The sequence below is a fragment of the Cercospora beticola genome, chromosome 1, assembly GCF_033473495.1.
Source record: "Cercospora beticola chromosome 1, complete sequence".
Taxonomy (NCBI): domain Eukaryota; kingdom Fungi; phylum Ascomycota; class Dothideomycetes; order Mycosphaerellales; family Mycosphaerellaceae; genus Cercospora; species Cercospora beticola.
Window position 1 is genome coordinate 3,504,521 of NC_088935.1, and position 13,430 is coordinate 3,517,950.

At 55.1% G+C, this 13,430-nt stretch overlaps 6 protein-coding genes across 6 annotated transcripts; 2 read left to right on the plus strand and 4 right to left on the minus strand.

Moving 5' to 3' along the window:
• Positions 1 to 379: 379 nt before the first annotated feature.
• RHO25_001420 (uncharacterized protein) lies at positions 380 to 1,890 on the plus strand (the record flags this gene model as incomplete). The annotated part of the gene is made up of 2 exons (XM_023594029.1): positions 380 to 424; positions 478 to 1,890. The coding sequence occupies 2 exons, from the start codon at positions 380 to 382 to the stop codon at positions 1,888 to 1,890; spliced, it is 1,458 nt and encodes a 485-aa protein (XP_023458049.1).
• A 386-nt stretch (positions 1,891 to 2,276) lies between these two features.
• On the minus strand, positions 2,277 to 4,164 carry RHO25_001421 (uncharacterized protein; the record flags this gene model as incomplete). Its single annotated transcript, XM_023594030.2, has 5 exons — positions 2,277 to 2,371; positions 2,423 to 2,467; positions 2,558 to 2,638; positions 2,725 to 3,019; positions 3,082 to 4,164. The coding sequence occupies 5 exons, from the start codon at positions 4,162 to 4,164 to the stop codon at positions 2,277 to 2,279; spliced, it is 1,599 nt and encodes a 532-aa protein (XP_023458050.1).
• A 328-nt stretch (positions 4,165 to 4,492) lies between these two features.
• RHO25_001422 (uncharacterized protein) lies at positions 4,493 to 5,473 on the minus strand (the record flags this gene model as incomplete). The annotated part of the gene is made up of 2 exons (XM_065602109.1): positions 4,493 to 4,993; positions 5,078 to 5,473. 2 exons carry the CDS (start codon positions 5,471 to 5,473, stop codon positions 4,493 to 4,495), a joined length of 897 nt encoding a protein of 298 aa, XP_065458181.1.
• A 224-nt stretch (positions 5,474 to 5,697) lies between these two features.
• On the minus strand, positions 5,698 to 7,134 carry RHO25_001423 (uncharacterized protein; the record flags this gene model as incomplete). Its single annotated transcript, XM_023594031.2, has 1 exon — positions 5,698 to 7,134. One exon carries the CDS (start codon positions 7,132 to 7,134, stop codon positions 5,698 to 5,700), a length of 1,437 nt encoding a protein of 478 aa, XP_023458051.2.
• A 766-nt stretch (positions 7,135 to 7,900) lies between these two features.
• Positions 7,901 to 10,766, plus strand: RHO25_001424 (uncharacterized protein; the record flags this gene model as incomplete). The annotated part of the gene is made up of 2 exons (XM_023594032.2): positions 7,901 to 10,636; positions 10,695 to 10,766. The coding sequence occupies 2 exons, from the start codon at positions 7,901 to 7,903 to the stop codon at positions 10,764 to 10,766; spliced, it is 2,808 nt and encodes a 935-aa protein (XP_023458052.1).
• A 267-nt stretch (positions 10,767 to 11,033) lies between these two features.
• On the minus strand, positions 11,034 to 12,795 carry RHO25_001425 (uncharacterized protein; the record flags this gene model as incomplete). The annotated part of the gene is made up of 5 exons (XM_023594033.2): positions 11,034 to 11,209; positions 11,270 to 11,651; positions 11,707 to 11,993; positions 12,049 to 12,676; positions 12,727 to 12,795. The coding sequence occupies 5 exons, from the start codon at positions 12,793 to 12,795 to the stop codon at positions 11,034 to 11,036; spliced, it is 1,542 nt and encodes a 513-aa protein (XP_023458047.1).
• Between the last annotated feature and the right edge of the window lie 635 nt (positions 12,796 to 13,430).

Below are 13,430 nucleotides of genomic sequence, written 5' to 3' on the forward strand. Positions count from 1 at the left end.
GCGCCTGGCTAAAGTCACAAGTTCAGTGCCCCGAGCCACGCTGGACATCACCTTGCACTCGCAAAGTGGCGGTCTAGTTGCGCAGCGGAGGACCCATCGAGATTGACCAGAGGACTGCAGCTCAAGGCCATTTCGCCTTCGATGCGGACGCCGTGGTTGGAAGACGGCGTGATTGTGGTTGGTGACTGGGACGCATATTGTTTGCTCCCTCTCATTCACCGAATTCAAATCTCGAGGCCGACGTCACTACGACTCGTTGCGGGACCTTTGCTTCACCTCGACTGCTCCGGCGCAGCACCATCCTCGTGCTGCAGCACGGGTTGAACGGCGGTACGAGCAAGTTCGAGCACGGCAGCCGCCCGGTCGAGCCGTGGACGCCATGGCATTCTTCACGGCGTGGGCGACGTGGCAGAAGCTGGTTTTCGTAAGTTCCTCGAATTTCCTGATCTAGTAGTACGTCCGCTTACAGGAATGCAGATTCTCGCGTGTGCTATTGTTATCACAGTCCTCCTGGGATGCGCCAAGGTAGCTCATACACAATACAAATTGCGCGCCTACAACGCCGTGGCAGAGCGGGACAAGACAGAAGGCGCGATCCATCGACAGATGAGCCAACGCCGGAGACAGCAAACGGCCAACGACGTGCCATTCGGTATTAGAGCCATCGAGAGCGGTATCGAAGTTGACGGTGTTTGGGTCTCGCGAAGCAATACACCAGAGCCAACATCGAGTCGAGACACATCGATATCCTCAATGTGGCTCGGTGCTCCACGAACCGATTTCGCAATCGATCTGGAGTCCCAGAACGACAATTTATCGTCTGACCAAACTCGGTTCGGACACGCAGACGAATCGGCCACAGACATCGCCAACCACACCACAGCTTCTCGAGAGAAGATTAGGGCCTCAAGAAATCAGCACCCGCCATCATCATATGCCAAATACACAGGCAGCTCAACGATCTTCAACCAGAACCTCACACCAGCGACAAGTAAGCATGCCGATGCAAGCAACCGGGCTTCCAGAGCCATCAACAGTCTCGACAGCACTGGATCGGACAGTGGCAATCGAGGTTCCATCTACCTCAACAGCCCCAGCAACGAAATTGGTGCCGCATCAATATCAGCACCCGACCTCAGAGGCCTCCCACAAAGACAAAGACAACAATCCCTAGATCTCGACCTCATGCAAATCCACCGCATGTCACAGGCTGCAGAAACCGGACAATTCGCACCACGAGCGCGAAAGGCAAATCTCGGTGGTAGCCGTCCCTCATCATCCTCAAACTCAGCAAAGCATTCTCTACGTCTTCGAGCGCGGTCCGAATCGCCTGTCGCGCGGCCTACCACGGCCGGAAAGACCTCAACAGGGCAAAATCAATATGCTTCGCCGATAGATTCCCTCTCAGAAGCGGCCAGACGATCTACCTTACCAGACGTGACGCCTTTCGCGCAAGTCTGTCGGACAGGGCCACCATCGCCACAGCTCGAATCAAGACGGCCATCGCCATCGCCGACTTCGTCTGGCAGCTCCTCCAAGCGAAGCACGAACGAGATCAAGGCCGAGCCTGCTCCCGCGTCGTCGAATATGGCACCTACCGCGAATGAGACCGAGATCGTGCCCGAGCGAACGGCGCAGAAACACCCCTTGCACCCGTCCTCCGAACAACGCGAATCGTCCATCCTGCGTGGCCATGGCTCTGGCTTCGAAATCCTAAGACCTGGAACCTTTGCCGCAGAGAGACAGCGATCCGCACCACCTCTCAGTCTGTACAATAGCATGCCGCAAGCTCGACCCAGTAGCACGGAAGGGCCACGAAAACTTCAAAAGAAGCGGAGATCGAGCGTGGAGTCGAGCACTTCAGGTCGCAGTCGAATGAGCATGCTATAATATGCTATGATTTGCTCTGAAAGAGAAACAGTTTGGGTATATGTCCTATGGCCGAGATACGGCACGACTAGAAGCTGTCAAGACTATGGACTGAATGAGAGCTCTGCCAAGCAAGTATAACTCGACGATAGACTCATTTCTTCGCTTCAAGTGAGCTGAATACAAGATGCACCTGCCGTTGATACGACGTCTCTTCCTTCTTCCGGCTCAAAGAACGGCTTTCAATATCAGCCCAATCTTAAGCCAACAGTGCTGATACATGTCGACAGTGACGAAAAGGATTTCCAGTTTGGGCCAAAGCGCGTGTGGTGCCGCAAGACACGATATTCGCCTTTATTGAAGATCGTTCACGGTACAGGTATTCGATCTGATCACCCGCTGGGATCTCAGAAGTCGGGGTCGGCGCCTGATCGTGCCTGCGAACGCTGTCCTCTGCTTCTAGCGGTCGGGCGGACTTCAGCATCCACCTCAGGATCAGATTCTAAAAGCCAAATTAGCAGATTCCCATATGTGAATCGAATTATGGTCTTACCATCACCAATTCCCCAAGATCTGCCTCCGGAGCGCGAGCCCATGCCTAAATACAGTCAGCGGACATGGCCATGTGCAACAAGTAACATGTAGTTCGGTGAATTTTGTCGTCAAATGTCAGGAACTCAAAACTTACCATCACCAGCCGTCTTGTAAATCTTCTTCCCAGACGCAGTCGACCCATCCGCAAAGTTGCCATCGGAGCGCGAGCCCATACCTAAAGCCGTCAGCCGGAATGGTCACAGGGCGAAAATATGCTCGTGGAAGAGATTTTGATGTCAAAAGCCGGGAAATCAAACTTACCATCACCAGCTGTCTTGTAAATCTTCTTCACGGGCGCAGGGGACTCATCTGCAAAGCTGTAGTGCGCTTCGAAATCGTCTTCGCGGCGAGAGTTGTTCACGTTGGGCTTTTGAGCAGGTTTCTGTACTCGGTCGTCGGCGTGCAGAGGATCTCCGTACAGCCCAAGCCCTTTCTGTCTCTGGAAAGACTTGGCCTTTGCAGGAGCAGGTGATTCGTCGTTGAGCTCCCAGTGTGGTTCTGCGTCTTTGCGTGGCTGGTGCACGACAGGACGCTTCGGTGGCGATTCAGGATCCTCCTGGTGCATGTTAGTATCGGGGATGCAAGTGCTAAACGCTACAAGTGCTGGCGCATTCTCACCTCATCAACACCAGCACCCCAATGACGCTCGTAGTCCGGTCGGTTCTTCTCGATGTGCTTCGGCGGTGTCGCGAAGTCCTCAAAGCTGAATGTCGGTCCCGATTTGTCCTGCGCATTCTTGCTCTTTGCACGTGCATGTCCACCGTGGCCACCCTGAGGAGCGTCCTCGCCATCGCCGAAGTCGAAATGTTCGTACTTCTTGGTGTAAGTCTTCTTGCGCTCAGGTGACTGTGGGGGTTCCAATTCTTCCCGGCTCTCGAACAGCCGATTCTCTTTGAAGCCTTTGCCAGCACCCGCCTTGAGGATGGTGCCGTGCTCCTTGTGAGGCGACTGAGAGCGCACTGGGTTGCTCTCCTGCTCCTCATTTGTGAACAACTCGCCCAGGTCCCGAGGAGCCGGTCTCGCCGACTTGACCGGCTCGTACTTGGGGCCACTGTAGGTACTGGTGCCCTCATTAGGGTCTCGCTCGGCGAACAACGACAGGCTTGCATGCGGATCACGCGTCACGGAGACACTGTCGCGTTTCTGGTGGGCGTTGACAACCACATCGTGTGGATTGCGGCTGCCGTTGCCACCTCGCGCGCTGGATGCGCCAGACGGCGTGGCGGTCTTGATGCTGGTCGTAACTGCCTTGACCTGGTCTTTGCCGTCGCGAATGGGCCAGTTGCGACCAGTCTTGCCAATGGCCTCGACTTGCTTCAGAAGTGTCCCTTGGTCCCAGTACTGGCGGATCTGCTGGATCTTGTCGCCGTGGAAGGTAACCACATGGGTGAGCGGGAACGTCACCTCGCGCTCGTCCAGCATATTGGAGTCCATGCCAGGCAGGAAGGCGCCGCCGCCCATACGGAAGCTCAGTGTTGTCTGCGTCTCGATACAGCAGCCATCGTCGCCCTCAATGGTGGACAGCACCTTCTCCTCCTTTTTCACGACCTGCTTGGCCTGCGCGGCGAGATGCTTGAGGATGGCTGTGGGCTCGCTGATCTGTGTGGTCGTGGTAATGTAGTTGATCGAGGCATCGCTCGCCAGCACGCCAGTGCTCGGCGACTGCAGGAACTGCAGGTAGGCCGCTGACTTGGGTGGCATTGTATCTGCTGGCCGGATCGGTGCAGCGGGGATGAATGGGTCGTGGAGGGATAGATGGACTGGCGAAGGAAGGTGGGCTGCAACAACAACAAAAAGAAGTTCAGTGCAACTTGCAACTGTAGCCTCGCTCAAGCTTTCCGTCTCTTTCCCAGGGGCCACCAGGCACGCAGCTGCAGGTGAAACGCCGCGGCGCAGGGGGCCCTCCCTTTGATCTGCGGGGTGAAACCACTGCTTTGGGTCCGTTGCACGGGGCAACGCTTCATGGTTATTTTATTCAGTGACGATGGCTGCACTACTGATCACGGCCCTGTTGGAACTAGAAACAACCTCACGGTTCCAGACCAACGACCATATCGGCCGTCACCGCACTGAGCGGCATTGTCCAAAACTCGCAATCCTTATACCGTGCTTCCACCATGCGTTCTGCCAGCGCGATGTTGCGCTCCGGAAATCCCTCGTCGCGCAGACTGCGATAAAAGGCTGCAATAACGGCCCTCCCTAGACGATCGTCGCATTGCATGTGGTCACCTCTAGGGCACGCTCGCAATAACCAAATCAAAGTAGTCGGCGGATCTTCAGGCGCCAGTCCCGGCTGCACATGCGCACTCAACACTTTGCCGTCGCCTTTTCTCCGCAGCAGCAACGCTTGACTTCCACTTCTGCTATGGATCATAGCTCTGTCAACCTTTTCCTTCTTTCCAAACCCGGGTTGGCTTTCGCAGAGCGTAAAGGGCATTCGTGGCAGAGCCCATCCTCTCGACCTGGCGTCTGCCTCAGATACTGCAAGCACCAAGGTGTGAAGTAGCTCCGACATCATTTGTCCCCGATTCTGCGGACGAACGTATATATATATTGCTGGACGCCACACGTATAGAGTTAGTCTTGGCGCATGAACCTCAATGCATGCACTTACCAGATACGGTACTACAACGTCCTCTGCTCGGAGCAGAAATATGGAGAATTGTGCAGCGCCAATTGCCGCTCCGTCGTGATCTCGAATACCAACAATGCGATAAGGAGAAACACTTCGGCGCTTTCCGGCGAACTCGTCTTTGAGACGATCGATTATAGCAGCAGGCGGCTCAAGCTCATGGCCTTCAAATTCAGCAAGGTAGAGCGGGCTGTAATCGTCTCTGAATGCATCGCTGTCTACCAGCTCAATTTGACCAATGTTGGGCAGTGCAGATTCCGCTATCCTCGACGCCGAGACTCTCGACAGCGTGGAAAGCTCCAACCCATCAATATGATCAAGAAGAGGCAAGGTCAAAAGTGGCGCTAAAAGCGCACGTATGCTATCGCCGGCATCCATCTGGTCTGTGGCAATGAAGGCAGAAGAGAAACTGCCTCGCGAGGTGAAAAGTTGGCAAAAACTATGTTTTGCCTTAGCCCCAAGAGAATCCCCGACCGGATGACTCAGCATTTGGGGCGAAACTCGAGGCAAGCCGTGGGATGTCGAGATCTCAGAACATGTAATGAGCGATCGATCAATCCTGAGGGCAGGTAGTGTTGGTATATTTGAATGGCTTTCTGCCTTCAGTAATAGCTGTTGCTGGTCGCACTCCGCTGGTATTCACCAGCCGTGCCAGGGAATGCACCGACAGGCTCGTTTCGATAAATACCCTCATCGCCACTGTCTTCCTCGTCACCTCGGAATGCCTTTTCTTCAGGCTCTGGCGGAGCGCGCATCTGCGCAAGCACGTCTGAGTCCAGGCTGGGAGGCTGGAATGGCTGTGGTGTGTGGTATTCTCGCCCTGAAGGCATCCTCGCAAGAAGTGGCTCATATGGCGGGACCAGCTGAACATTGATCGTGCTGTTTTCTTTGTCCCATTTGGCTTCCAGCATTTCCACTACCCTCGCTTCCTCGAGTCTGCCAGCATCCATACCCCACTCACCTCCCTTGTCTACTTTCCGATCTTCGCGGCGCTCTTGCCAGCTTTGCTTGAGACCTTTGAGCCCCTTTCGCTTGCCGTCTTCGAGCTCGACAACAAGACCGAGCTCTTTACGAGCCCCTTTCAACCAGGCCAAGCCCTCGCCTGTCTTACCTGAGAGCTCAGCGTCAATTGCCAGAAATCGAGCTGCCTTGCCTCTGGCAGTTCGTCGAACATCGTTCGCATACTTGACGAGATCTTCATCAATCTTCGCAGCACCACTACTACGCCCAAGCAAGCCACTAGCACCCGTTGCATGCTCCGCAGCGGCTAGACAAAAGCGTGCGTACAGGTGAGCACGAACCTTTGGTATCGTTGGAGCCTTGAACATCCAATCTGTGTTGTTCTCATTGCGGTCATCTGAAACGGCGGCAATATATGGGTCGTCCTTTGCGATCACGATCATGGTCGCTTCTGCCAGGGCCAAAGAGGCGAGGGCCGATATTGTTGCAGGCTGGATGTCGATGGGTGCATCCTGGGCAGCAGAAATGGAAGGAAGCGACAGCAGATAGGTGTGAATGGCATGCGCGTCGACAAGATGTTTCATTGCAGTAGCGATGGCGGCTGTTCGCTGTTCCGTGGTAAGCACAGTGGATCCATAGACTGCCCTCAATTGTGATCGTGCCAGGAGGGAGTGCGTGTAAGCCAGCGTCGACAGCGTGAAGGCGATTTCATGATGGAGGCCTGTCAGCTTGGGCCGGGCGTTCTCGCGACCTGGTAAGGCGGCGGAAAGCGTGCTTCGCCATTCTACTTCCAGTGGTCTCTTGATCTCAACATCGAGCTTTTCAGGCCCCAGGTCTCGGAAACCGGCACCGGCGTTCAGGGCGAGCAGAAAGGGAAGATAATCCTTGATGGCATTCTGGACTGTCGGCAGATTGGTCACTCGGGCTTGCGGCGAGAGGCGTTTATGTTTCTTCAAGACATCTTTCACGATGCTGCGTTTGGTGGTGGCTGTCAGCGGCAGGGAGGGGTGGGTGACGCTGTCGAAGAAGTCGGACAGCAGCACAGAACTTGTGGTTGGCAGAGCAAAAGGAAACGGCATGGCGGCGGGAGCGCGATGGTTGTCGCGCAGAGATGGGCAGGCGGCGGCAAGTTCAGCCTCGTCAGTGTTCTGGAAGCAGTGAGCTCACTCTCGTTCAGCAATTCTAGACCCCGCGACGCACACACTGCCGAGACAGTTCACGCCACGAACATGTTGCCAACAGCGATGCCGGGGGTGCAATGTGTCCGTGGTGTGCTGCACGATGGGGGGCGGAGCGGAGAAGCAGCGCTGTTTCGCCGACCACCAGCACTCCGCAGGCTGACTACTTTCTGCTTGCCTGCTGATTCCTGGCGAGCTTGCTTCGGAGCACGACCCCTGCGCTGGTTGGCGGCTCCTTGCAGCCGCAAGCCGTGTCGATTGGCGAGCTCCAGGAGCTCCATCCTGTGCTATTTTCGGGAAAACACCGACTGCCATCTGCCATGCCTTGCTGATCGAGTCCAGCTGCCCACGGCCTATCGCTGCAACTGGGAGGCATGGCGGACTGCTCATCGCCGCTGCGTGCAGTTTCCGCTGACGGCGGCGATGCGTGTACAGCACGCTGAAAATCACATTGTCAGCGCAGCGGGCGGCGGAGCGGTGGAGGGCTACGTAGACAAGGATCGCCGTTAGCCAGGAGAAGCCAGTAGGGCTGTGCTGATGTGTTTTGTAGAAACTTGCTTGCACAGAACGCCTATAGTAGGTGGTGCCGTATCTCAACTGCATGCCTTGCACCCCGAGTAGTGTATGTAGGCACGTTCGGCCCATTCAATAGTGCGGGGACTTCCAAATGGCTGTCCGTCCTGTCCAGACATATTCACAACAGCAGCAGCACCTCTCACCACACTTGCCCGCCTCGTTCGACACTTCCCTCGCCTCTCTCGACACCACCCGCAACCACGCGCCTGGCATTCCCGACCGCCGCAAATCACTGCGTCCCAGCCTCGGAGGCAGAGCAACGGCCAGCAACCGCAAAAGCACTGCCTCCGCAAAGCGGGTGTCGTCCTTGGTCGACATGGCTTCAGACTTGCGTCTCAAGGACGACGACACCGATGACCACAACGATACCAACGACGAGAAGCGCAGCAAACCCGACACCGATAACGACGATCGGCCTTCCACCAGCAACTCCACGAAGAGCGACGACGCCGACACCGACAAGACCTCCCACGACCCTGCCGATAGCGACACCTTCGAAGACGCGAGCTCGACGCCGAGGCCCTCGTCCACTGAACCCGATACACACGCAGGCGCGGTAGAGGACAAGAACAGCACGGCGGAGGACGGAGGTGGTACAGGACTGGGCATCACGGACGCAGACGATTCGCAAGAACGTGCGTCCCGGCCGTTGGACAAGGCCGCACCTGCCTCAGAATCTCGTGAACGCAGCCTTTCGCCGGGGTCCAAGCCCTCGCAACCAGCGTCCCCTGTTCAATCCGGGCACGACCAGGCGGGCGAGGTTGTGCTTCCCGTCCAGCCTGCCCCATCAACCGCCGCCGACCACAGCCACAACGAATCGGTCGGCTCTGTAGACCGAGTAGCATCTCCTCCACGACACCCTGGCTTTGCACGAAAAGCATCGAGTGGCTTCGGTGCCCTGTTGGGCAGAATGAATACCATTCGCAAATCGGCCAGGTCGCCGTCTGTCCCACGGGGCGGTCCCGAGCGTCGCAATACAGTGGCCTCGATATCTTCCGCAGATGGCAATAGTCTCTCCGGCCAGGAAGGCATCAAGCCCAGTCTGCAGGACCAATTCTCAACATTGCGGAGGCAGGAGGAGTCAGGCGGTTCCATTGCCAACGGCCATGTGCTGCACGAACAGGAAGGGTCCAGTGTGACTCCCTCGACACCTGGTGATGGAGCGTCATCGCCTCCCACAAGTCCGCGGACGGAGGACAAAAGGGTACGGTCCCCCAAACTGGACAACACTCTGCCACCTGGGACAGCCTCGGGCATGTCTGCAGGACCTCCGCCTGTACCTCAGGAAGTCAATTGGGATCTGTGGCAGAAATTGGTGTACGAGGGTCCTTCTGCAGTGGCCAAAACGAGTGGACACGAGCTGAATGTGGCCATCATGACCGGCATTCCTCCTGCTATTCGTGGCGTGGTCTGGCAAGTGCTTGCAGAAAGCAAGAATGAAGAACTCGAACATGTATATCGGACATTGAAAGCTCGTGGGACTGAGAGCGACCAGAAATCTCGCAGCTCGCGAGCGTCGTCAGTTGCTGGGACTAACGGAGGTCTGGAGAAGGAAGGAGCCACTTCAGATTCTTCGAGCGAGCATTCAAATACCTCGCCGAAATTGAAGTCTGGGTTGGCCAGCCCGCTCTCGTCTATGGACAGTGTTCCGGAGCTTCAATCAAAGCTATTGGCTGAAAAGCAGAAGCGTGAAGCGGCCGCTCTGCAGAGGCTGGAGAAGGCTATCAAGCGTGACATGGGCTCAAGGACGTCCTACAGCAAGTATACCCAGTCTGCTGGTCTTCAGGATGGACTTTTCGGCGTCTGCAAAGCTTATGCCCTCTTCGATGAGGGCGTGGGCTACGCACAAGGCATCAATTTCATTGCCATGCCTCTTCTGTTCAACATGGCTGAAGAGGAGGCCTTCACTCTGCTGGTCAGGCTCATGAGCAAATACGACATCCGCAGCATGTTCACACCCGATATGAGAGGCCTGCACCTGCGCCTGTACCAGTTCGAGCGGCTACTGGAAGAGCATGAGCCAGCCGTCTATTGTCATCTCAAGCGTCGAAATGTCGACCCGCAGCTATATGCCACCCAATGGTTCTTGACGTTATTCGTCTACCGCTTTCCGCTGCAACTTGTCCTAAGGATATATGACCTGATACTAAGCGAAGGTCTGACTGCAATCCTCAAGTTCGGCATCGTGCTGATACAGCACAATCGCGAAGCGCTCCTCAACATCAAGGAGATGAGCCAGCTCACGAGTTTTCTTAAGGAGAAATTATTCGATGTCTACATCGACAAGTCGCCGTCTGCATCCAAGTTGTTGGACTCTGGCTTTTTCGGTTCAGTCACCGGCGGCGCGGACAAGGAGCTGTATCGTGCTGACGACATGGTGCGCGATGCCTGTACAATCAAAATCTCGGATGCAACATTGAAGGCATACAGCATGGAGTGGGAGGAGCTGCAACGCGCGGAGCGCGAGAGGGAGGCGGAATTGGAGAATCTGCGAGCCACCAATGCTTCCCTCACTGCCAGGGTCAAAGCACTAGAAGAGCGCTCGCAGCAACACGACACAGAGCACGTCACTATTGCCCAAGACTTGGTTCGGATCAAGGTCGAGAACGACTCGTTACAAGATACGAACGAGGCACTCAAACTGCAGGTCGTCGAACTCCAGAAGATGGTAGATGCACAGCCGGCAGAAGTTGAGAGCAGACTCAAAGCGGAAATGGACCGCATCATGCAGAGGAATATCGAAGTGCAAAACGAGAACCGAAATCTGAAGGAAGAAATGGATGAGATGGAGCACGAACTGGTCAATGCCAAAATGGCACACGCTCAGGTACGTGACCACGGCTACGTTGGCAGCAAGATGCACACGACGCTAATACAGTTTACAGGCACAAGCAGACCACGATGCAATAAAACAGAAATGGCAAAGTGTGCAAGCTTTGCTCAACGATAAGCAATGACCAGTATTGGCCCTGAGAGGCAGATGTGTTTCATCTATCATTTTCTTACAGGCAGGCGCGCTCGAGCCTCATGAGGCCGGGTATAGAAATATGGCATGGCAGTGGGGCGGAGCATAAGGACATGGTCGCATCAAGGAAGGCGTCACTGGAAGAGGTTTTAATCATTTGTCCTGGAGAGTAGCACTGTTAATCTACCGCTGCCAGAAGCACGATGACTCGATCGTTATCAAAATCGCTATCGCCGCCAGACATCTCTCGCATACTGCATCAAGGGCGGTTCACAGGCGTCAGCTTGACCGCTAGCTCTGGCTTGTCCCACAGCGTAAACACACGACAGCGATCGATCCAGTCGTCACTGCTCGGATCCAGTTCCATGTCGAATGTCCAGATCATTTTGGCAACGATCAGACGCATCTCTGCAAGGGCTAGGTTCTTCCCCAGACCTGGTGTGCGTGTCAGCTAGACGCTCAACGTTGTACAGGAATAGCAAATAGGAAACTTACAATTCCGTGGACCAAACGAGAAGGGCTGCATCGCGTTCTTCTTGTCTTCAGCATACGCCGAGGATCTATCGTCATCCAGCCATCTCTCAGGCACAAATTTCTCTGCGTCCTTGAAATTGTCTTCCGAATGATGAGCTGGGAATTGTGATACTTGTACTGCGGTCCCTTCTGGCACGTAAACCCCGCTGATGAACTCGCCTCCCCTTTGGATTCGTCTCTCGAAGCCCGTGGGGACCGGAGGAAAGTAGCGAAGGCATTCGTTGAGTGTTGCGATGAGGTACGGCGCGGAGTTGACTTCGGCCAATGTGATGTCGCTGTATTCTTTCCAGCGTCCGCGGACTTCTTCCTGCAGGAGATGTAATTTGTCTGGGTTCTTGAGTAGCTGCAAGACAGTGTCAGCTTGGATGATCTTTGCAGTAAGAAGCATGTCAGCGCACCAAGTATGTCGCGCCGGAGAGCAAAGTCGCTGTAGTCTCAGAGCCAGCGGTCAAGATCAAGTTCGCGTTCGAGTCGAGCGTGTCTTTCTTCATCTCCAGGCCCTTCGAGCCATCATTATGTGCGAGAATATGAGTCATGAAGTCTGGTCGGTCTGTTTCCCTTCCTATGCGCTTTGTGACTTGGCTGCTGACCCAGTTCATGTACTCGGCACGTTTGGCGAGCAGATCGGGGTCCACGATGAGACCTCGAAGATATTTGACGAAGGGGTAGTAGCCAAGAATATACACTGGAACACGTCAGGTACGATGTTCTGTGGAAGCCCAAACGAAACGTGAACTTACAAAATCGAAAGGATTTGACCGAGTCAAACAAGAGCTTGATGTGCTTGTGCGTGGTCATATCCTGAAGACAACCGAAGGGCTCACCGAAGAGTAAATCGGCAATCACGTCGAATGTGGTCCAGTTGTACCATTTGGTCAAGTCCACAGGCTTTTGACTGTTCTCGGATGTCGTTTCCTTGAGACGATCCACTAGTTGGTCGACATAATTCTGAATGAGTGACTCCTGCTCGTGCAGCGCTTTGTCGCTGAAGGCATGCGAGAGAAGTCGCCGGCCCTTCGAGTGGTTCTCGTCGTTGTCTATCAAGATTGAAGGGGCTCCATTGACTGGCGCCGGATACCAGACTGGATCTTTCTGCGTATTGAGGTGGCCCTTCAACTTGCCGGTCCTGAATCCATAAATATCTGGCCAAGCGGTGTCTGCACTCGTGAACGAAATTTCGTTTGGAGAGACTCGCACCACGCTTCCATATTTGCGGTGCAGTGCGACGACGTTCTCGACAGTGGTCCCTCGGATGAGGTGACGAACGTAAGGTATGCGCGACACAGCGTTGAGTTTAGGGCCAGGAATGTGTCTCAGCTTGTCGAATGCCAAGGCATATATGATCCTGCCTACCAGGTAGACTGGCAACTAGCAACTTCTGTCAGAAGCGGGCGGCAGCTAATTGCAATGTAACGTACCAAGAGAAGCAAAAATGCCTTGATCGAAAGTGGCTCCAGTGCTGTGGCATCCATTGACATCGTCTTCATCTTTGCAAAGAGGCAAAAACGATCGACACTGAGTGTATATCGTATCCTGATACTCAGCTGAGCAGTTCGAGAGGATGGCAATTGCACATGTTCAGGTCAGGCGCAGGAAGATATATGGCCTAAGACAGAGGATGTAGAAGGCGGCCGTAAGCTTCCCAGTCGTGCGAGGTCCGTCGGCCAACACTTCTCTTTGACGGCGTGGATCCCGCGCTTACAAGGGAAGTGATGTGCAGTGCGGATTTAGGCCAGCTCGCCAGCGCGATGGACCCGCTTTTGGAGGTGCAAGCCCTATAGTGCTGCCTCCATGCACATCCTAATCCTCCCGCAGACAAGACTTCGACAAGCCTTCCAGCCAGCCAGGATCCTTTCGATTTGACACACGGGACCAGGACACGCGGCGAGAGCAGGTGTTCAGTGGACGATTTACTGGTGGAAGCAACGCCCAACGTCGAAGGAATCTACGTGCCACGCTAACCCTGCAACGTGCAACTCAATAGCACCTGCCATATTGACGAACATTGATGTGTCATCCTCGGCATGATCGCTACGGTAATCGGAGTAGGACGCCTGAGGGCAACAGCACTTGGTGCTATAGAGACAAATGCGTGGCGGCTTTCCGTGCAATACAGCTCGCA